Source organism: Astatotilapia calliptera, chromosome 6, assembly GCF_900246225.1.
Source record: "Astatotilapia calliptera chromosome 6, fAstCal1.2, whole genome shotgun sequence".
In the NCBI taxonomy this organism is placed as follows: Eukaryota; Metazoa; Chordata; class Actinopteri; order Cichliformes; family Cichlidae; genus Astatotilapia; species Astatotilapia calliptera.
The window spans coordinates 3,627,795-3,652,255 of NC_039307.1; the positions used below are offsets into that span (position 1 = coordinate 3,627,795).

The 24,461-nt window shown below is 42.1% G+C and overlaps 2 protein-coding genes across 30 annotated transcripts in view; both read right to left on the reverse strand.

The window, feature by feature from the left end:
• rims1b (regulating synaptic membrane exocytosis 1b) overlaps window positions 1-13,658 on the reverse strand; it is an 83,450-nt gene extending 69,792 nt beyond the window's left edge. For 15 of the 29 annotated variants that reach the window (XM_026169716.1, XM_026169711.1, XM_026169721.1 and 12 more), the window contains exon 1: window positions 13,236-13,657. In XM_026169716.1, coding sequence (XP_026025501.1) covers window positions 13,236-13,402 — 167 coding nt within the window. In that variant the 5' untranslated portion in view covers window positions 13,403-13,657. Of the gene's footprint in view, window positions 1-13,235 lie in introns of all 29 variants that reach the window. The other 14 variants (XM_026169707.1, XM_026169704.1, XM_026169706.1 and 11 more) reach the window with 2 other exon arrangements.
• Window positions 13,659-18,492: 4,834 nt separating this feature from the next.
• On the reverse strand, window positions 18,493-23,433 carry LOC113023580 (keratin, type I cytoskeletal 19-like). Its single transcript, XM_026169734.1, has 8 exons — window positions 22,786-23,433; window positions 22,023-22,105; window positions 21,612-21,768; window positions 20,886-21,050; window positions 20,639-20,764; window positions 20,226-20,446; window positions 19,226-19,260; window positions 18,493-19,126 (listed from the first exon to the last, which is right to left on the reverse strand). The coding sequence occupies exons 1-8, from the start codon at window positions 23,416-23,418 to the stop codon at window positions 19,020-19,022; spliced, it is 1,527 nt and encodes a 508-aa protein (XP_026025519.1). The 5' UTR covers window positions 23,419-23,433; the 3' UTR covers window positions 18,493-19,019.
• Between the last annotated feature and the right edge of the window lie 1,028 nt (window positions 23,434-24,461).

Here is a 24,461-nt window from a genome sequence, read left to right on the forward strand (position 1 = left end):
TCGTTGCACCCCTAATATATATATATATATATATATATATACATACATACATACATACATACATACACACACACACACACATACATATATATATATATACATACATATATATATATATATATATATATATATACATATATATATATACATATATACATATATATATATATATATATATATATATATACATATATATATACATATATATGTATATATATATATATATATATATATATATATATATATATATATATATATATATATATATATATATATATATACACACATGTACATGTTCCCTCAGAACAACTACAAGGTAAGATTCAGAAATGTTAAATATACAAGAATTTTTCCTTCAGTGTTAAATTTGACACCTAGTATTGAATTAGTTTTAGGATAAATTATGAAAAATGGACGCTCGGCAGTTAGTGAATCATCCTGTTGCGTTTATTATTTTCAAAATACCACAGTTTTTTTTCCTTGGTTGTATCATTATTTGTTGTATGTTGTTGTATATTTTTTGTTTTGTTAGTTTTATCCACGACCTTAAAGGCCAGTCCGACAAAAATATTGTCGGACATTAAACCGGTCCGTGGCGCAAAAAAGGTTGGGCACCGCTGCTTCAACCAATAAGCACAACCGTGTTTATCTTCTTCTTCTGAAGTGCCCTAACAGCTCTGCACTGAAGAAGCAGCACTGCCCTGTCACTGATGGGTGTGAAGAGGGTAAAAGAACAGACCTGATGTTGTATTGTTCGCTGGAGGTTCAGTCTTGTGTAACTAGCACGTTGCTGTTCTTACTGCGCCATAATTACACAGGCCTCCTGCTACACAGCTTCAGCCTGGCTTCAGCCTTCAGGATCAAACTACAGCAGCCCCTCCCAGAGATAGTGCTTAGATGTTGATAGCTCTTTTATTGATGTTGTGAGTGTTTTAGCCATATTTAAGGAGGAGAGTGCTTTTTTGGCATGGACTCCTGAGCGTCTCTCTTTCCTCCTCTACATGCATTTATATTTTCTCTTTTCCATTTATATCCCTCTAACATCCATCTTCCTCCATTTCCTTTATTTCTTTTCCTCCTATACCTCACTGTCTCATCTCGTTTGTGCTGTATGGGATTCCGCTCTGAAAGCGATCACAGTGGTCTCTTCCACATCGCTGTCTATATGCAGTTCACTTTGTGTTGTCCTCCTGATTGTTGAATACTGAGCCATGCACACATATGTAAATCACAAAGCCTCTGACCTCACTCAGCCTGCTGGTTGATGTGTAAGCCATAGCTCTAGTTGGGGGAGTAGTTGTGGAGTAATTACAGGCGACCTCTAATCCCCTCACTGTATCCCAGCAGTCTCCTCTCCGTTGCACGCCACCTCCTTTGTTATTTTCTTCTATTCATCCTGCTCTCCCAACCTCCACACACAATAAGCCACAAATGGAAAAAAATACACATCTGCACAACTCCTGGACTTAACCAACTTAAGCAGCAGCATTAACCATGGCCTGTAAAACTCCCATGATGTTATCCATTCTACGTTGAAGCAAAGTGTCCAGGCAAAATGGTAAAACATACAGTTCCACATGTAGCTGCTTAAAGCTAGATACGAAAGTGAGGCAATCCCCTTAGACTCCTGTGTTAAAGGAGAAATAACCATGTTGACATCCTGGGTTTTAGCATGCTCAAAGTATACTTTGGCCTGCAGACTGGAGCAGCTAGGATTCAAACCTTCCAAGCACTAGATCAGCAGTCCCCAGCATTTTTTTGCGCCACGGACCAGTTTATGGCTGACAACATTTGAACAGACCGGCCTCTCACATTCACACACTGGTGCAGGCAAACCACAGTTGTAGCCACAGCTGCCCTGGGGCAGACTGACAGAAGCGAGGCTGCCATATCGCGCCATCGGCACCTCCAGCACCAGTAGGCGGTAGGGTAAAGTGTCTTGCCCAAGGACACAACGACCAGGACAGAGAGAGCTGGGGGATCGAACCGGCAACCTTCCGGTTACAGACGAGCTTCCCAACCCCTGAACCACGGTTGCCCTAAACACGCAAAGTTGCTCCTCACTAGGGAAATATGGGGAACATCAAGTTCACAGGTGTGGTCAGCTGTTCGCGATGTAGCATGTTTGCAGACGTTGGCTCTGTTGCTTGGCGTGCTGTTTAAGTCAGCGTGCGGAGGTCGTTTATGTGCTGATCCCGTAGCCTGCTGTGTGTGTGGCCGCTCAGGATACACTCCCTTGGCTTCATTTGACCACAAACACAGACAGAGATGAAGGGAGAGCAATGTAGAGAGTCTGGTCAGCCCAAGCAGAATGCATTCTCATTAAACTTTAATGCTGCTGAGGTCTGGGAGCACTAACGGGGGATACTCACTCAGGTCGCTCACTCTCAGCACACTCAGCCAGACACCGCGAGCCTCCACCTCCTCCCTTCCTCTGTGAGTCTGATAAGGCTGCACCTCCTTCTCTGCCACATTTTGTTCCCTGTGTCTCTGATGCTGTAGCTAATGATTAACCAGATATCAAGTGTGTGCAGCTGTATCAACACACAGACACGCGGCTGTTTCCCAAAGTGCACAAAAATAGTCAAGTGAGGCAGAAACCTTTTTAGATTTACTCCTAAGCTAAGCAGTGTTTATTTAATCATTACTATTTATTAGCACGATAATGTTGTTAATATACCGATACCGTGTAAATGTCTCCGCTCTTCTCAAAAAGATTACCAGCAGGTAGGGCTGGGCCATATTATACCGTTCACGGTAATACCGGTATAATGTTAGGCAACGATAGGAAAATGAAATATCGCGATAGAATGGGAGTAAAACGCGCATGCGCAGTGCCTTTGTTTTCATACGCACATGGCTGATTGTTGAGTGAAACAGATGAACCAGAATTGGTTTGTAAAAATGGTGCAACTTCCGTGATGTGGAACTGGTTTGGTGTTTGTCCGTCAGATACACAACAAAGCACATTTTTTTGCAGAACATGCAAGCGGCCGTTGTCATTGTCATATTTGTCGGACTAAGATGCTCTTAAATTTGGGAATAATCTGGGTCCTAAACTCCGTATTCTTCAGGTCAAACAACACTGCAGCATCACTTAAGAGTTAAAAACTGTCTAAATTCTTTCATCTTTAATAAAACGATCAGCATTGCTGCTTTACCAGGTGTAACTATAAAGTTTAACTTCCAGGCATCCATGAAAACAAAAGTTATTACATTTAACGGAGTTAGAAGTTAGCAGGAAGCTAGCGGAAGTTAGCTCACTAGTTTCGCTAGTTACCTAAGCATGATATTGCATGTTCTGACCGAGAGATTTCTGAAAAAAATCAAACGTACAGCTCTGCTATCACTTCCAACATAAATGAAGACAGGAAACTAAACAGCAGTGACGTTTGTAGGGTTACTGAAGTTGGGCTAGCTGGTATATAATGATGTGCTACGTGATCGCTAGCGATACAGCTATGTTAGCATAACATAAACAGTGAAGCTGGAGGACGAACACTAACACTTTTCCACTTATAAAAGTTAACGTGAAGGTTCTTCATGGTTAGAGACAAATGCAATCGCATGGCAGGATGCTGTAAACGGACCAAACTTCAGTCAGGAGAACAACTGAGATAATCCATCCACAATACGAGGTTAGTCATTAATATACTGCAACAACATGGGAATAGAGCAGCTGCCAGAGAATTCAACATTAATGAATCAATGGTACAGAAGTGGAGGAAGCAAGAAGAATGAGTTTAATAAAGTTTGATTTATCTGACTGCTTTGTTTCGCTTAATGTGCCTTATAATCCCGTGCACCTTATGGTCCGAAAAATGCGTACTGCACACTGCAGTTTAATGTTGCAAAGCACCTCTTTTTAACTTCAGTGGATATTATACATGGTTATGCTCAGGATATGTCAGCCCATTTCTACTGGAAATGCCTTTTGGTTAAACTTTCAGCAAGGAATTTGCATTTGCACTGTTACATTTTTATAAAGCTTTAATGTACATAAAAACCAGCTTCTTGTTTAAGTGAAAATAAATGGAAGGTTGTCTTTTTGCGCTAGTAATGTTGTGGAGTTGTATTTTGTCTCGCATCAATTATATCGTCGGTTATATCGTTATCGCAAATTTTCAAATATATATCGTGATAAATATTTTTGGCCATATCGCCCTGCTCTACCAGCAGGTTTTGAACCCTCACTGCTCTTATGAGGCCACATGAGCCTTTGTGACTGATGAGAAAAGCTTGGACTGATCAGGTGGGGAAAGAAAATCTAATCTAATCTTTTACAAGCCAAACTGGGAAAACCATTCCACAGATGCTGTGTTTTTTGGCCTAGTTCATAACTTAGTTGTCACATCATTTACATACACTCTATTATTGAGAGCAGAACAGAGTAAAGTCAAATACTGTTGATGCTGAGAGTACTCACAATTATGGAAACATGACTCCAACTTTAGGCTGACTTTGTTCTGCATCTGTTTAGATGAAACATTTGCTTTCAGCTTTTTGTGCTGAATCCATAGGCTGTACATAAAAGATGGACATAACTAAGAGATCTGAAAAGGAACGAAGACTTTATGGTCTTAATCACTAGGTTCAAGTTTTGCCTTAAGATTGAAAACTCACTACAGTGGGAGTGTGTAGTTTCCTCATCGTGTGATTACAGATTTTAGTACATAAAGAAGAAAACAACAACAATTGATAACAGGATTTCACAAAGTAAAGGCTGATATCACAGTGGTAACATCTTGTGCTTATGTAGTCTACATTATTTAAATTCATGACCACCTAGGTCACTGACTATACTATACTCGTAGAAAAAGCATCACTTTCCCTTTGTTGTTAATTATCTGTTTGATTCCATATGTCTGATTCAGGGACACAGTGGGGGTGGAGCCTAAAGGTGCTTTTATGCCACCTGTCGCACGGCACGACAGTGGTTGACTCCATCAATTTTAAGATCAGTGTTTGCATTATACAGTCTTTAGTTTTAATTGTTTAACAAAATGCATGGACGGCATGGTGGCACGGTGCTTAGCACTGTTGCCTCACAGCGTGGGTTCTCTCCGGGTGCTCCAGCTTCCTCTCACAGTCCAAAGACATGCAGTTAGTGGGGATAAGTTAATTGGTGACTCTAAATTGCCCTTGTCTATGTGTCAGCCCTGTGACAGACTGGCGACCTGTCCAGGGTGTACCCTGCCTGTTGCCCTAAGACGGATGGATATTTTTGGAAAAAAAAGAAATGTAAATATCTGCATACACAGAGGGTTTAAAACTGACACTCCTTCACATAGTTTCATGGGGGAACCAGCAGTTCAAATAACTCAGTATCACAAAAATTATGATTATTCTTGACTAATACGGATTTTAAAGTATAACCAATACAAGCGTTAAAAAGGTGGAAAAGAGGCTGTAACAAATCTGGCTGAAGTTCAGATTCCAATGTTTTTAACCCTTTTTACAACCAAACAACCTTCCCCAAACTTTAGTTGTTGTTGTTTTTAACCATAACCACATTATTTCTCCTGAAAGTAATAATCAGAGAATATCTGATAATGGCAAAAGAAAAAGAAAACAATGTGCACATGGCAGAAGTGAGCGTTAAACAAAAACTGTCACTGAATGTCATCGGGAGTTGTAAGAATCCGTCACTGTGTTTGGTGAGCATTGTTTCTGGTGACAGAAAGCTTTCAATTGAATGAATGCTGCAGAAAAGCCCGAGAAATAGTATGCAGAAAATGTGTGAACAGGCCCGTCCACATACATTCTCTGGCTTTCAAACCTAGATTCTGGCCCATATTTACTGCATTGGACACACACATGCATACACACAGGTGCACTACGCTCTTTTTTTTCTCTTGCAAATTAAATGAAAATTAAGTAAAAAGATGACGGACGGAAGCTCAGAACCATGCACACAAACACACGCCGGGCTTCTATTCCCTCCAGGTGTTGCAGACACACCCGACTGCCTCGAAGTTCTTTTAATTAAGAGCAAAGTGTGACGATCCAATCCAGGAAACTCAAACACACACAGAAGCACATGGACTCACACTTGCTCCAGCTGTCTGGAAAGCGAGCGAACGCTCGCTGCAAAGCAACAGGACAAACTGTACAGTAACGCAGGCGTGCTGTCTTTGTTAGAGTGTCCTTTCCTTCTGCAAGCCATCTGGGTTTGTGGCTGTTTGTGTTTCGCTTCTCGTTATAAGGACAGCGGTACACATGCTGTCAGAACGTGTGCATCATGTGGAGGTGGGTGGGTGCCGATTTTGAGCGTACAATCTTGCATGAGTGCGAGTGTTTACCAGTGTAAAATAGGAAAAAATGGGCACACATGCTTCCCTGTGTGCATTCAAGTATCCGTGCTCACAGTTTGTCTGTGCGCCGGGACAAAGTGCAAACACTACACACTGTAATTAGTGCAATTTAACTTCAGGACAAAAATGAATCAGGTTAACAAGAAACAAAAAAGGTTCACAGCATCAACAGCAGCCAGTGAACTGAATACTTAAATATTTCAGGAACCACTTCCAAGTGTGTGCTATTTCCAGACCTGATCCATAATTCAGCATTAGCATTTTTCTCCCAGAAACCTTGAAACTCTTCAGTCTGATCTGAAAATGTTGCTTTTAATTTCAGCTGAAAGACAACAAGTTTTTTTCTTTACTCTGGAGACATTATTTGGTAAGGTGACATAATTGTAGCCGCTGCTGTCACGGCCCCGGGGTTTGTGTGTTTTTTGAGTTCTTAGTTAACATATATTTGAGTTTTAGTTTCTGTCTGGCTCATATCTGTTTGAAGATTCAATTTTCTGTTTGGTGAACTTTTAGTTTCTTCTGTTGATTTCTTTAATATTCTAGTAGACTGTTTTTTTTTATTTCTTGTTATATTTGTCAAGTTTTTGTTTGTTGTTATTACGTTAAGTGTTCTCTGAGGATGAAATTCACTTTTGTGATGTTGTGTTTGGTTCACATCGTGATCATTTTAGCAGTAGATGTAGTGGTACAGTCTCCCCAGTGATTCCCTCTTTCTGCCTCTGTCTCATCCATGCGCTTGTATTCATGGTTATCTAAGTGTGATTCTTGAATCTGTTGTTAGTTGTCTTTTGTTTATTTCCTATTTTACAATAAAAGCAGGGTTTCTTTCACAGGTTGAAACAGGGTTACTTCTTCCTTTTGTAATTGGCTCCCTTGCCCTGATTGCCTGTCTCATGTCCCTCGTGCTGGTCAGTCCCCATGCAAACTTCAGCGTAAACGCAGTTTCTTCTCTTCATTTTATTTTAATTGTCCTTTTCATTTTTTCAGCTTTTAAACACAGAAACAGCATCACATTGAGTTTCGCCAGTCTACCGGATAAGTGGGTGGACAGCTAAGTCACAGAAAGTAAACGGCATTGGATCATAATATTTACCAGGAGCTTGTTTTTTCATATTTTAAAAGTTCTATAGTTGTAGTAACTCTGTGAGGTTTTTACGTGTAAATACTGGTTACCTGTAAGATTGTTTACATACAGGAACTTGCAGAAAGGGGAGTGGTCTATTTTGAAAGAACTACGACAGAGTCAGGCAGGACTTCTCTGGTCTCGACCTCTCACCCTGTAACATCACAATCTATCTCTCACTGTTTATGTAAATATTAAATAAGAGGAAAACAATCAGTTCAATAAAGTAGAAACCAGACTCCACACATTAGAACAGATGCTAGAACCAAAGACCCAGCCTGTTTTTGACCTTGTCTCCCAGCTGTAGCTGACCTCTTGGACAGCAGCAGCCACATCAGATGGCACACAGGGCGGAGGGCGCCGCTGCCCTCTCCATGCACCCTGCAGCCTTACAGCATTGGGGAGCTCTGGTAAAGGGAGATTAGCTCTGTGTGTGTGTGTGTGTGTGTGTGTGTGTGTGTGTGTGTGTGTGTGTGTGTGTGTGTGTGTGTGTGTGTGAAACTTCCCATTCTTTCAGTCTCGCCCTTTCCTTCTCTTCCACCACTCTAATCCTTAAAACCTCTAAATCCTCCCTCCTCTCCCTCCTTCTGTCCCCCAAGTCCTTATTTCTTCTGCTGCCCATCTGGTTTCAAGGAACAATCTGCACCTTGTACAGATCAGAAAAAAGTTTAAAGTCCTGAAAACAAAACCAACGCAGATGTGCATGCTCATTGATTCAATGGGTACGACTGCTGATGGTGCTTTTACTTCTTTCCCTTAAGATCAACATAAGCGGAGGCCTCCATTAACATCGCCTACCACCCCTGTGCTGTGCATCCACCCTGTCTACAAACTCTGCTCTGAGCACATCAATATTTTAAACATTATTTCTATATTTACGTTTTGGGAACCTCAAAGCTCCCAGGGGTGGATGGAACATTGAGCAGAAAAAAGATTTCCTGTTGTGCTTAGAATTATTTGTTCCTGAGATTATGGTCACTGCTGCATACTGCATTTTGATCCTTCCCCTTTTGCACGACGGCTCCCCTGTACCAACCTTCCTCTGGATTAGGAAGTCAATGGAGATTTAGCCAAGTCAATGGAGGGAGTTTCTGAAGTCTACAATGCATTAGAGGAGGACAAAGCGTTTGTTGTAGCTGTGAATTAGTGAAGGAAAACCCAGGTGCTGACTTCTCACCGCCTGTGAGCTCAGAAGCAGGTGATCTGGCTCTGCGATGTTTCTTTCATGCTGGAGGTTAAACTCGTGACAGATAAAGTCCCATATCAGTATAACCTTATCGCTGCCAGCTGCTTGACTCTCAGGCAGTGCTGGCCAGGTGGAATGGTCTTGATGTACTAAGGTACTGAATGTCCTTTTGGCTGTAGGCTCTCACTGGTGTTGGAAAACATCTCTGGACATGAATGCATGAGGAATAAACCCTACACGTTCAATAGACAGTGTAGAAGCACACAAATAAAAATTTATCAAGGTCTTAAATCCTTAAATTACAAAAAAGCAAAAAACTTTTCAATTTAGTGCCCTGTTGGGTAGCTACGTCTCCTTTATACTCACTGATTTCTGCTTCATTCACAGACAGCAACATGTTTTCATCCCCAGACATTACGTGCTGTCACTCTATCAGGTACTAGTCACATCCAAGTAGAAAAATGAAGCCAACACGGAAGTGCCAAAGCTGCACTTCCTCTCATGGCCACTTGAATCTGAGAGACAATTATTTTTTCAATAATTCATCTGTTTGGATACTGGAGTGTGAAGCTTTGCCACTTTCATTGGCAGGCGTCCAGACACAGGCATCTGCCAGGCGTCACCTCTGCTAACTAGAGTGAAATTGCAGTATTTTATTTCTCTGTTACTTTCTGTGCAATAGCACCTGTGCAGCTTGCTACGTTTGCTACCAAGTTTGCTAGTGTTAGCTGAAAACTTGAAACTCCACCCTCTAATCCAAATATGGTCACTTCTAGCAACATTAGCATTTTCTGTAGCCAAAACACTAATATTGAAGCTGCAAAATATCCTGAAACCAATGGGTGATGTCGCTACACCGTTCCTCACCATTACACACAAAACCTCCTTGGACGGCAGTCTTGACACACTGGCTATAACTGCGGTGAACACTGAGAGACAACAGTCACATTATATAGAGCGACAGTGGCTGCATGAGGAGGCTGGAGTCAGAAGGCTGCAGTTTGCCTCCTGCTGGGAGCGTTTTACTTTCATTTTCATTCTGATTAGTTTGCAGCTATGAGGGTAGAACTAAAGGCTCTTGGTTAGATGTAGAAACAGATGCGTTACTTCATTACTAAAACCGTGATTTTTTTGCGAGTGTCTCATGACAGTGACGTAAGCAAGTGCGACGTTCGTGACAACAGCTGCGTGCAGATCAACAATGGATCATATATCGAGTGTGGGAGAGAGTATAAGCGTGGAAGTACTAACCTTACTTTGAGTTTGATTCCATAAAAAGTGACAAAAACATTAGTGTCCGCTGTGCGTGGGAAGAAAACTTCTTTTTACAGCGAAAAAAACCCCTAAACCTCCGAACAAGCACTGAGTAGCTACGACGTAATGGGAAATTCACAGAGAAACTCGCGGATTCTTCCACTGACCGCGGCACACCTGCACCAGGGTAAACCTCCGCCTACCCCAGTCCTGCTTTACAGGTGAAAATAGAGCAACAGCACCGCTGAGTCTTTGACTTTATTTATTTTCTGCTGTGTTTTACTTGCATCTATTTGAAAGACTGAGTGTAAACACAAAAAATATTTTATTTTATGTGCTGGAATGTGCAGAAAATAGGTTTAAATGTTAAACTAATTTCTTCCAGTCAGAGAATGTTGCATATAATTAAATTTTTGCTTGATGCATAAAGTTAAAAGATTAAAACTAATAAAACAAGTTTTAAAAAGAGACTTTTCCATTTGATTACATTTTGTATGATGGATTATGTAGAAAAAGTAGAATTGGGCTGAAAGATCTATCGCTTTATCACCTCTTCAGGTTGTAAATCGTGTTTTTAACAAGTAACTACGTAACTAAGTAACTAAGTAATTAATTACTTTTGAAAATAAGTAATCAGTAAAGTAACAGGATTACTTTTTTGGGAAGTAATCAGTAATTAGTTACTGATTACTTTTTTCAAGTAACTTGACCAACACTGCCTATAACGAACTTTACCTTCCAGTAGCGCCATTATACGTTCAAAATGAGAAGATTCAAGTTGCCCAGTAATCCAGATGATAATTTTTAACCTTAGATTTTCGTCCTAACGCACTGACTGCTATTGAATTGGTTGCTTCAGATTGCAGATGAGCACAGTTGGGGAACATTTGCTGCATGCACATCTTGCTTGTTAACTCCATCCATCCATTCGCTTCCGCTTATCCTTTTCAGGGTCGCTGGAGCCTATCCCAGCTGTCATAGGGCAAAAGACGGGGTACACCCTGGACAGGTCACCAGTCTGTCACAGAGCTAACACATAGGGACAGACAACCATTCACACTCACATTCACACCTAGTGGCAATTTGGATTATCCAATTAACCTATCCCCACAAGCTGCATGTCTTTGGACGGTGGGAGGAAGCCGGAGTACCCGGAGAGAGCCCACGCAAACACGGGGAGAACATGCAAACTCCACACAGAAAGACCCCGGCCTGATGGTGGAATTGAACTCAGGACCTTCTTGCTGTGAGGCAACAGTGCTAACCACCGTGCCACCGTGCTGCTTGTTAACTCATAATTCAAAACATATTGTGACAAGAAAACTTTTTTTTCCTCTAAAACAAAAGTCCAATTCTAGTAACTCTCTGCACTGAAGTATGGACTTAATCCTGGATTCTCATTCAGCTGTGACTATCCTAAATCTCTTGACCCCATTTGTGTGAGCGTGCATGAAGATGGTCATCGCCTACTGTTCAGCTGGAAAGCTCAAACTTACATACTTGTGTGTCCCTTGTTTTTATTGTTGTCCTGCTTGTAAAACATATGCTTGTCTCTTCATTTTTCCTGATTTCTTCTGTTCTATATAATTCAGCTTCTGTTTCTATGTGTACAGCTCTTCCATTCAAGCATGATCAAACTACACTGCCATCAATTTGCGTACCCCAGCAGGTATGCAAAAGATTGATTTACAGTTTAATTAAAGAGCTGAACAATTAAAGTTTATTTAAACAGGGACTTCAAAATACCTGGCCAAAGATCCCCAAGTGGCGAAACGTGCTTCTAGAAGGACTTTGACAACGAACCGCTGGGTTTAATGATGAAATGAAACCCGGTTTGAGTACGTTTCTGCTCAATAAAATATTAGTTCAGTCCTGTGTCTGGCTTCTATACTGTGCATAATAATCTTACACCATATAGTGGTAAATATCAAAGAGTGCCTCAGTAGCTAATGCCTGCACATTTCTCTAAAATCACATTACTCCTTTGGCCATGGTGTTCTGGTCCGGTTAATGATTAGCCAGATGATGAAGCCATTATTGACTGAACCTGCTGCCTGTGCCTCATGGAACATTAAATACATCACTTCCTCTCAAGGGGCCCAACGCTGGCCCTCACTCTGTTTCCCTTCAGTGAGGAAATGAAAACAGTCATTAGAATCAGAGAAGGACAGAGAAGCTAAAAGACAGCAGAATAAGGGTCCTCGCATGTTTCAGGAGCAAGTTATCACATACAGCCCTGACTCACAGTGTCTTAAAGATTGCTTGTGTTCAACCCCCGCCCCCCGATGCATCAAACTGCAATGCAACCCAGCTTTTGTAAAAGGCAGCTGGAGTACACCCAACCCTCTATAACGTCTCCCTATCATCTCATAGTGGGTTTGTTCAGTTTGAAGTGGTCCCCTTCTGTCATTTTCCCATAAAGCTTCTGTACAGCCAAGCATCCCCCAGACCAGCACTCTCTGTTCTTATTCTTCTCTCAGTTTTCTCTGACAGCCTGCTCGATCGACAAGCAGAGGGTTTACAAACGTCCAATATCATTATTATGTTGTTACAATTCTGTCTTTCCTAATCTGTATGTTATCTGGTTGTGGCCTGCTAAGAATGCCAACCACACCCCATCTTCTCCTCTCCGCCGAGGGGAGCACAGTCTTACACGCCGCCTCACCACCGGCCCTCTGCTGGGCTTATGAAAGCGGCTTGGTTCGCTCCAGGCCTGTGAGCTAGTGAGCTATAATGTCATTGTTTCTGCTGTTATTGTAAAGGATATCACACACACACACACACACACACACACACACACACACACACACACACACACACACTGTCCGCAGAAACCTACAGCGATAAAGCTCACACTCCAGCCTGCACGCGTGCGTAAAAAGGGAAATCTGAGCGGCGCTGGATGTGTAAACCGAAGGATGGGGTGCAGTCCCCATTGATGAAAACGAGTGGGTGAGGGCTGGATAATGCTATGATTCATCCCCTCCTCCCCTACCTCTCTCCCCATCAGCACTGTCACACCCCACCCTCACCACAGCCCCTTTCTACACCTGTTTGACCCGGGCCGTCTCCACTCACTGTGGCCGTAAATTGTTTTAAATGTATCGATTGTTTTCAGCAGCATCCGGTCTTCTAATGCAACCACGATTCTTTTCGGAAACACCTCCCGAGCCCTGGGTGCTGTTATATCGGTGGCTGCATGTTTGGGAACACATCAACACCTCCACAAGTGCAAAATGACGGAATCGCAGAGGCTGGTGGTTACTGGATGTGATGGTTATAATGGAGAGCTCGGCTACAAGAGCAGCTTTCTGTGCCTTAGAACTTCCACAGAGGAGGAAGAAAATGTTGCCCTTACTTTAGCATGGCTTGTTCTTTCTCCTCTTCCTCCTTTTGCCGAGCCATCACTGCCATGATTATCTTCCTTTCCTCCTCGGTGAGGTGGCTAAGGTCCGGCAGATCTGGCATGGACGGCGGCACGGTGGGTGGGCGAGGGCCGCCCTGGGGCCCCACCGAGGCGGACATCTTTTCGACCAGCACCACCCCACCACCACCTCCTCCTCCTTCTCCTCGGCGTGTCGTTTCGGCTGACAGGTTTCCCGGAGTGTTCCCGAGCCACACCTCACGACATGGTCGGCGGGCGTAGTGAACGCGGTAGCGGCAGCCGCAGCTCCGGCGAGTAGTGCGCGCCGCTCATGGTTGGAGGCACCCTCGGCTGTGCTTTTGTTTGTCCTCTTTATGGGTGTTTCTGCCCCCACCACGCTCTCGTCGTCGTTCCCCCCCCCCCCCCGCCTGCCCTCCTCTCCCCTCCACCGCCCGGATTCACACGGAGCCCATCTCCGTTTTTTCACGCCGGGAATTGAGTCGAGCTGAGGAGGGGGCCGTGGTTCTTCTTCGCTCGGCTGATCTGTGGAGCCTCCGCCGTCGTCGGACTGGAGCTGGATGTGGGGTTGGTATAGGCGGAGTCCGTGCTCTCTCTCTCTCTCTCTCTCTCTCTCAGTCAATGGGAATGCAGCCCACCGTCATCTCCCGTTTTTGCAGAGGCGCGCTTACTCATGTGAGAATGGGGTCCTTAACCATCCCAGGCGTCGCTCGGGCACGCGCATCTCAAACCCACACAAAGTTCAGGGAGCACAAAGCGTGTCGGTGTCTGACACTACCGGCTGCTTCCGGTCCCCTTTCAATGCTTTTGTATTTCGTCAACTCGAATAAATCACCGCCGGTTTAATGCACGATCACTTTCAGCACCACGGACAGCTGCTCAGTTCTCTGTGAGCAGTTTCCACACCTGAGCGATTCCACGTCGTGTTTATGCTGTATTTTTGAAACGCTCCAAACCACGAGAGCAGGTAACGAGCTTATTCTCCCGTATTCGGACCTGAGATTGCACCAAGCACAAGCGAGCACAAGCAGCTGCTGCACAAAACCTGATCTAACCATTCTTTGACGTCATTTGAATCGTGTGTCCTGATACAGACTTTAGACTGACCTCCGTACTTCACGCGCTTTACTTTAGGGCAATGGAAGCTGGGCAGGGGTCTCTGACATTTCCATTTGACCCACCTTTCCTCTAACATTATGTAGCTCATGGTTTTGTGTTATTCTTGAAAGAAAAGTGGTTTCTCTGGGTCATTTTAGCCTTAGACGCATCCATTTATTTCCCTTTTGTTTATTTCCCCCATCTTTGTTCGTTATATATAAGTAAATGTTGACTAACTGCCAGGCTGATTGGTGTTCAGTCGGTTTTAATATTGTAGTTTCTTTCATTGCATCCTTCCTTGTTAAAGGTGTGTGCTTAAAATAATTTTTAAAAAAATTAAACTCATCTAGTTATTTACTGAATGTACAGAAAAACAAAAACATTTTGGACAACTTCATGTTCAAAATATCTGAGTGTTGTGTTAAAGAGATAATAACCAAAGTCAAACTAGGGTCAGATGAGGAATCAAACAAGAACCACATGTTTGTTTGTTTGTTTGTTTGTTTGTTTGTTTGTTTGTTTTGGTGCAGATGCCATACCAGCACAACCCCAAAGTCAGCTGCGTTATCTCCCAGAACTAAAAAAGAGATCTTCTGCTTGTTATGCAAATGTGTTAACCACCACACTACGGCTAGATTATACCTTCATATAACACCGCTTCATACCACAAGATGGTGCAGTGAGTCAGAATAACCTTTATTTAACCAGCCAAATCAATAAAATCAATAAAATCAATAAAAGCAATTAATATACAGCAGGACATATCCAAAAACAATTCAATAATCCCACTGTCAAAACACTGCCCCCTAGTGGGGAAAATTGTAGTTAAATTCTGCGAATTACAAATTAGGGGCTTGTCTGGGATTTGCTGTCTCACATCCACAAGGGTGAATTGCATCAGGCTACACAGAGCATGTTGGAAGTCACACACAGGAACAGCACAGAGGACGTGGCCAGTTTCCAAAATAAAACACTCTGTCCAGACCAAAAGATTAATTTTCATTTAGTTTTTAAATATTTTTTCATATTTTTTTGCTTTTCAGGATAGAAATTCTAATTGAATTCATTTCAGTTTTATATTAGTATTATAGTATCGGTTTTTATTAGTTATTTTGTTTTTATTATGATTACATGTGGAGTCTTTGACAAAAATGTGTATTTGATGTTATGGAACAAATACAGGACAGGTAATACAAGTTTATTATATTTAATATTTTGACCAAACAACTAAAGATTAAAACAGAACATGTTTTCCATGTTTTCCTTAAACGTTTTGTTTAATTTGACTTAGATTCATGTTTAGAAATATTATTTACAATAAATAAAACTTTTGCATTTTAATTTTCATAGTTGGACTAGTTTTAAATAACTTTTAAAAAGTGAAAAAAGCAATTAAAAATGTGATATGTGTTTTACCAGATTTAACTAATAATTAATAAATACAAGATTATCAGAGTTCTGTGCCTCATTAAAAACTCTAACTTTACTATTTCCATAAAGTATGCTCATCATACTTCATTTATGTGTCAGCCACTTCTGTGTTTAATTAGCCAGCTTGGTTTGCTCTGAGAATAATATTATTTTAAACGGTTCTTTACAGAGAGCGAAACATGACTGGACACCACATGACATTTATTGTAGTCTGGAGGGAAGTTTGGTCCAAAATAAGGCAGAAAATAATGAATATTTGGGTTTCTCAGTAATCTGTACAATATTTTTTGAATGAATACACAGATTTTTAGAAAGTCTTTCAGAAACATTTTTAGGTTTCGTGTCTTTTTGTGTTTTTCACAATAAGAAAAACCTGTGGATTCCAGGTATTAAGTGTAAACTTCAGAGATCTGTTTGTATGATATCAGAGAGTGAGATGCTGGCAGCTTCTGTCCATTATTAATCTCACTGTCTGTCCTGCTCTTTCGCTTCCTGGCTCATTTTGCATTCAGGTCCGGGCTCCCAGGTTACTTCGATCCGCAGCTGGTACCGGTTTCTCCCGGATGACGTAATGATGCTGGGTGACAGGCTGTGTCCGTCCAGCAGATGGCATTAAACTCTCGGCTTTTGTTTATGCTGCCGCCCGGCCTCCGTCACGTGACGTCACCGGAGCGGTGACTGTACCGCGGTGACGTCAGCTTTCCGTGGTGCAAGATTTTGCCATCATTTAGGTCGTGACTAGGGACCCCAGCCCTGAGTGGCACAGTCGTGCTACAGTCTGCTGCAGAGTGTGAAAGTCTGCAGGAGGAAGCAGAGCTTTAAGCGACCTTTACTGTTTTTATTTAACGAACTCTGACAATCACACAGGAGTAAATATAACATCATGCACACATAATCCGGAGTTTGTTTTTATCATATTGCAGCCTCATGTTACAGGAGATGAAACTACACCTCAAACTTTTCACTCAGGAAGCTTCTACCAGGAAGTGGAAAAACCGGGTCCTCTGGGCGCCGAGTAGTGATGCCCTCTCGCCAAAAACATGCGCTAGATTAACCACACTGGATGAGAACATGTAGCACTAGTACTAGTATTTTCATCTGACACGAAAATACTAGTACTAGTGCTATCCTTTGTACTCTGTAATATATGTTACTGTGCTAATGCAGATAAAGCTACTCAACAGAATATAAGTAGTTAACACCATCTCAAAGTGATCTACATTTAATACATATATCTTCCTATAGTACATATTCATAATTTAAAAATACAAAATTTTGATGCTAAAACTTTTGCTTAAATGGAATTAGCCCACCCCCCTCTTCATAACAGTCTCACATGACACATATAAGAGATGTACTGGTCTGTTCCCACTGAAAACTGTGTCATTCTACTTCTGTGTGTCTTCAAATATATCTTTGTGTCAGCCAATATTAATTTTAAATTGTTTTTTTTTGTTTTTGTTTTTGTTTTTTTATTGAATCTAAAAATAGACATGACCCGAGTATGAAGCCTGTCCCAGCTGTCACATGGTGAGGGCACAAACAAGCATCACCTCCACTTGTCAAAGACTTTGCAGAAACAGGAACAGACGATCTTTGTGAGCATACTGATATCTAGTGGACACTGACATACACTGCATGAGCAGAGAGGAGTGAATCACTTCGTAAGTCACTACATGATGTTTATGTCTGTGCAGGTTTTCATCAGTCGTGGTAACTGTAAGAGCTTGAAAATAAAAGGCAACTGGACTTTTTGTTTTAAGTCTGTGAAGCCGTTTCACCTCTCACACAAGTGGTTTCTCAAACTAACAGGTGAAGACCACAAAAAGACTTGCAGCAGTCAATCTTCAGATTGTCACCATGTTTCTGGTCACTTAAAGTGAGAGTAAGGAACTCTTCCTCAGCTCAGCGCTGATTTCAGGTTTATGGACAACAAAGCAAAGAAAAACATTAGAATTTAAAATATGTTTGTGTGTAATTACACATAGTCTGTATTAAGTGATTATTAATAATCGTATGATAAATATGATAAAGCTAAAGTAACATCAATCTCGTACGAATGTTAAATGTTAAGAGCTGATCCTGAATACTCACCATGTTTGCAGCACAGTGTAGCTCATTCGATGTATGCCATGGATAAGGGTAGGAGTGATTAGCGGCGTTAGTTATTAATTTATTGTAAATCTGTAGACATATGTTTATATTTAATACTTACAGACAGGAATTGCCCACAAAACATAATTTTCATTTTAATTATGGTCTATAATTAAGAATACGTTGATGCATTTGCCTCCAAACAATCAAAGTGTGTGTGTGTGTGTGTGTGTGTGTGTGTGTGTGTGTGTGTGTGTGTGTGTGTGTGTGTGTGTGTGTGTGTGTGTGTGTGTGTGTGTGTGTGTGATAATTAATAACTACATCGCTTAGCCTGGCGTTGGTTACATGAAAGATATACCTGCTCTAAGAATACTATGTAAGCAAAGAAAATATTGTCACCTGCTAGTTGTTTTTGTACAGTCCCTAAAAGTAGCACCAAAACTGCAGTGTGTCACATTAAGTTTAATTATGAGGCATGTGCATGTTCTTTTTGCACAAAGGAAGAGCTGAAAGCTTTGTGCGCGTTTCTTGTGTTTAGGTTAGAAAATGACACGAAAAGGAAGGCAGATGTTTGTTCATTTGAGGAAATGAAAACAAGGACACAAAGAGCTCAGAGACACAAATGTTTATGGGAAGCGAGGTCTGCTCTCCTTCTGTGGAGTAGCACAGCACAGTGGTCTAAGCATTTCAAGGATATTGGCTCCCTTATTAAAAGCATCATGTAACACCTTCAGCACTGTTAATGTAAGATTTGCTACATAAAATGCCATTTCTATTCATACAACATTGAAAATGTACCTTAATATTCAAATTGACTTTGCACAAACGCTTTTTCACTAATCTGCTTGACAGTGCCACCTAATGTATGAGTGAGGCACTGCAGGAGTAGACTCCGTGTTGCTGGTTTTTAGAAACTTTTTATTCCAATTTTAATAGCTTTGTTGTTTTCTGAAACATTAAATCAGAATAAATATTTTCTGAGAAAAATAAAACCCAAATAGCAATCCCAAAAAAAAAAAAAAAGATTTAGGAGAGAAATATTTACAAATTCTCTTCCTGAATAGCTTTAGTAGACATCTGAGGACAGGAAGGGCACCTATTGGTTGTTTTTTTGGCACAGATCTGCTGAGAGTCTGTCTACTTGCTGATGACCTCTGTGTCTACATCTTCTGAGCGGGACACCACTTTCCCATCAACGATCTCCTCAATCACCACCTTTTTCCTCTGGGTTCTGACTGGTTTACCTGCGGAGCGAATAGGAACATAATTTAAACCTGTAGTATGTGTCATTTTACCAGGCAACAACACTGAGATAAATAAAAGCAGCAGTGACGTAAACTTACGTTCTTCTTTGACCTCGACGACCTTAACGGTTTTCCTGCACGAAAGCAAAAAAGTTAATTTTGGATTGCTACAAGTTTAAGGAAAAAAGTACTAAATGATGAACTTTTGGGTGCAGGAACTTTTAAAACTTTCCAAATGCGAGTCAGTGTCCACAAACTCCCACGTTAAAGTTTCCAGCTTTACAGCACAAATGAACATGTTTACAGCCTGGTATATAATAAAATAAGATAAAAAATAAAAGTCTTTACAGTCAATTTCCTCTTTTATGACATCTATATGGAGAGGGAATTTGTATAGCTCAGCTGGTTTGATGTTATTAAGGGTTAAAGTTTGCTTTATTTGGCCACAGAGTGCTGTATCCTCTTGCTTTCTGAGGATACTCGGGATACTGAAGTGAACCTGCCTTTCCTGTTTGTGCTTTTGAAACATTTTAATGTTTTAAGGATGCTTGGCATTCCCAAAACTTTGGTTTGCTTTAATAAAACAAACTATAACACAAAATTATGTTGTTGGGTCTTTTTTTTAATGCCCACAGCTTTAAGATTATGACACATTAGTTTTACTCATGTTTCCTTCTTCTGGCAGGAAGCGTTTTTACCACCATTTCTTCATCCAACCCTTTAACCTTTGAAAGCTGACAAGGAGTAACTCTTGAACTGTGCGGTTCGTATTATATTTCAGGCCTGCTTACAGAACAAAATGAATGGGAGTGCATCAGAAGTTAGTGAGAGTGGTCTTCGCCTATGCAGCTAACATTGGAAAAACCCAGGAACTATTCTACTGGTCGCCAAACCACGTCTTTACTGATTACAAAATTTTTATTCAATTTTTTTTGGATTAGCTGCAACTCCTGCTCCTCTCGTCAGCTTTGGCTGACTTTAAATGCATTGATGCCAGAGCACTAGCACATTAATACAGCCACTGGCACCAGTTTAAACCTCTGCTTTACTGCAAAAGTAGTTATTTACAGTGATAGATGTTTATTTATAAGTAACTTACTGTATATCCTCTCCATCCAGCAACCTTCTGTACTCTGCAATCTCCATCTCCAGCCTGGTCTTGATGTCGAGCAGCAGCTGGTACTCCATGGACTGCCTCTCGATGTCCACCCTCACCTCGCTGAGCTCCTTCTCCAAGCCGTCCACCATAGCCTGGAGCCGGGTAAGCTGCAGGCTGTAGCGGGACTCTGTCTCTGACAGTTGACCCTCCAAGGCAGATTTCTTCATGGGAGAGTAAACACACGAGGATAAAGGAGTGTGTGCCGAGTGCTAATTGCTTGTTTTGAAACTCGTATTTCCACTTGAGTCGCATAAGGCATAAAAAATGGTGACTGGCAGGTTGACTAACTGCGGTTTGTGGTGTGTTCAGGAAAATGCTGCAAATGTGTTGCTGGTATGTAGAGCCTTCCTTACCAGGCTGATCTGGGACTGTAGCTCGATCTGCAGGGCCTGCAGGGTCCTCTTGAGATCGTTGATCTCAGTCTTTGAGGACTGGAGGGTCTCTGTGCTGGAAGCCACCTGCTTGTTCAGCTCATCAAACTAAAAGGTATCAAAATGGACACAATAATGGTCACAAAGATATTCAAGCCATCGGGTGATCACATTTATTTTAGTGCAGTCATGAGATGATTCAGTTCAAAGTGCAGCCTCTTCTCCTCACCTTGACCTTATACCAGGCCTCCATCTCACGGCGGTTCTTTTCATTGATGCCCTCATACTGAGCTCTGATCTCATCCAAGACCTTGTTCAGGTCTTCCTGAGGCTTGGCGTCCACCTCCACATTCACAGAGCTGCCAGAAACCTGTCCACGCAGGGCTGCGAGCTCCTGAAACCATGACAACAGTAACAGGTAAGAGCATGAAATGCTAAGAGAGGAAAAAAACAGTTTGGGTCCTAAGGTGAAGAGCCAGTTAAAACCAGACTGTTACAGAAAGTACCAAAATTTATAAACACTGCATTCATGTAGCCTCACACTGATTCAGTTCATGACTCTGTGTGCTGCTGACTCGCTGTGTTTTCACTGTATCCCACTGTTGTTCTGTGTGGCCAAAGCATTTTTCTTTGAATGTGTTTTTTTATGCAGGTGGACATTTATGAGACTTTTGTCATCTAAGCAGACCTGGACTGTCATGTGAAAAGTCTTATCTTTTTTTATCAGCCTGAGGCTCTGAAGTCACATTAAAATGATCTAAACAAATTCGGGATTAACGGCTGTTTGAGTAGGCAAATGATGCCAAATTGCTGGTGAACTGACTCATCAAAAACTACTTTCATGCTTTTGTTCTGCACTCTGTTTTCTGGATGTGCAGCCCTGAGACTTTCAAAGTGCATCACATGTCTGTTTTTTGTTCTGCCACTCTGATGTCAGTGACAGCAGGCCGCTCACCTCCTCGTGGTTCTTCTTCAGGTAGACCAGCTCCTCCTTCAAACCCTCCACCTGCATCTCCAGATCAGACCTGCTCATGGTGAGGTCATCCAGAACCCTTCGCAGCCCTGCGATGTCCGACTCCACCGACATGCGCACCGCCAGCTCATTCTCAAACCTGTTGGGGATAAAATATTGCTTATATTGCTGTAGCTGCTCGATTGATGTTAAAACAAAAACAAATACAGACGATGTAGCGTTAGCTCAAAAACCAGCTGGGCCAGTTAAACCACTTTTTCCTTTTGTTGTTGAAGGTTACGGGTCAGTGATAATATCAAGAGAGAGCAAGAACGGGTGAAGTCACGTCTGAATAAATAGCAGTCAGCTAATTATTTTTCCACCACACAGACATCGGCAAATGTTCCCACTCACTTGATTCTGAAGTCCTCTGCAGCCAGCCTGGCGTTATCAATCTGCAGCATCAGCCTGGCGTTGTCCTGTGTGGCCAAGCCGATCTAGGAAAAGTAAACAAAGCAGAAATAGCGTGAGTGGTTTCTAATCCGAATATAATACTACCACAAAGGCGTGTTAGTGACTCATTGTCCAGAATGTAGGCTGGCAAGGTTGGGTTATTACACAGAATAACTTTATTTATTCATTCCAGAGTAAATGCTTTAACAGGATCAAAGAACTATTTTGTTCATCAAGTGCGTCTGAGCATCACTCTTGGCAGGGTTTCTACATCCTGTTGAGTAACAAAGTCCAGTTTGTCATTTTGTGTAGTTTTTTTTGATCTGATCCACATTCCACGGACAGACAACTGAATGATGCTGCTGGTGTGTCAGCATGCCATATGTTATTGATAATGTTGCAGAGTAGCCTTATTGTGTTTAAAAGAAGCAGGTGACTTCCTTTGAAAAACAGGCGACATATGTTGAAACGATAATTTGTGTTTGATTTTTATGTTTTTCTTCAAACAAATAACGGCATTTCCATCATCACCTAATGCAGAAAGGGTTAAAAAAATACTAAGAAACGAAGGGAACTTAGTTCGGCAACATTCAGAGCTTATCAACAACAGATGTGGGAGATAAAAAAAAAAAGTTTAAGGGTTGGAAAGAAGAGTTCAGCTTCATTTTTTGAAGTTTTGAAATTGTTTTCTTTAGTTAAACATTTACTGAAGGGGAGAGCTCACCTTTTTGCGCAGGTCTTCGATGATTTTCTCATACTTGCTGTAGTCCCTGACAGTGGGGGTCTGCTTCTCGTACCACTCGCGGATTTGACGCTCCAGCTGCGCGTTGGAAGTCTCCAGAGAGCGCACCTTTTCCAGGTAGGAAGCCAGCCGGTCGTTGAGGTTCTGCATAGTCACCTTCTCGTTGCCTGATACGGAGAAGCTGCCGCTGTCACCTGAGAGCGTCTGTGACAAGTCAAAGCCGGAGCCGAGGCCGTTGGAGGCGTAAGACACCCGGACGTTTCTACCACCTGCCCCGCCATAGACGCTCATTGTACCCCGAGAGCTTCGCAGGCTGGGCGCGGAGGAGAGGGAAAGAGCGGATAATCCGTGGCGGATGGAGGTCATGATGAGTCGGTCTCTGTTCTCAGGTGCGGCGATCGCTAAGTCTCCACGAGTGGTACGCAAGAGGTGGTGCTGACGGAGCCCGGAGGAAGGTTTTATAGGGCAATGAGAGGAGGGAGCTGCCAAACAGGTATACTGCTCGTCACTGCAGGTGTGACCAGGCGTGGTGGGTCTTTTTGGTATTCGCTGTAACGGCCGCCACTGAATATTTTGTTCAAGAGGGTGTTGGCCATTGTTCGTGCCGTTCGTCATTTTCAATTAAGCCTCTTAATCTGAGGAGGAAATGAAAGATGAATTTCTCTTTTGGTAGAAGTATGTGGGAATGATCTTTATAGAATAATTCGCTCATAACAAAGACCAAAAATAATATCCTTACAGAGATGAACGTGTCACCCTAATGTGTCTCACAGTTGGCATTTTGACCTGTTGACACAGGCTGTAGACAGGATGCCCAAAGTCAGGCGCAGGTCCACCTTCTATGGGTCGGGTGAAATGCAGACTCTTTCCCTTTAAAGGTGGTCTGTGGCTAACAGAGACCAGACGTTAGCGTCTGCTCACATCTGTCTATGCCACATCTGCGGTTTTTTCTATGGGCCGCATTCTGAATTTACTCAGGGTGACTCATGGTGATTCTGCTCGGACACATCTGAAACATTTGCCAGTACTGTATGGTAGTTAAGCCATAAATGCAAATGCAGCTAAGATTAGGCTCGAATGTATCGCCTGTACGGCTGTTAGTTAGTAACTGCTTCTTACAGTAGGTGTTACAGAGTGACAGACCTACAAACTTACCACAAGAATAAAAGGAGTCTCTCAAAATGATATATTTTATATATATTAATCTAAAAAGTAACTTCCATATGAGGCAAAAGAAGTGGTAAAACCCAGGGATAAGAGGTTTCATTCTCTGAACAGAGGCGGAGCCAAGGGGTGGCCATAGACTCGCAACCAGGGTGAAACCAGAAAACTTCTGATACAGTTCTCTTGGGAATGCATATGAATGGGGGCCTGTGGTAGGAGTGGGCGGACTGATCCAAACATAGATAGTATTAATGCAACGTTGCTACTGGCATCATATAGATGTGGATGGCATACTTCAGTTTCAGTTTTTCACTCCTTAGGTTCAGTATGTTGCTCCCCTTTCATCACAAAGTAGACGTGTCTGTGCAAACACAGCTCCTCTCATGCACATACAATTCTCCCCCTCGTTCTGTCATGTGACACCTTGTGCAAAGACACATGCGGGCTGCAGAGAGGAGCATCCTGCAGGAACATTTTACAGCTGTCAGTGAACA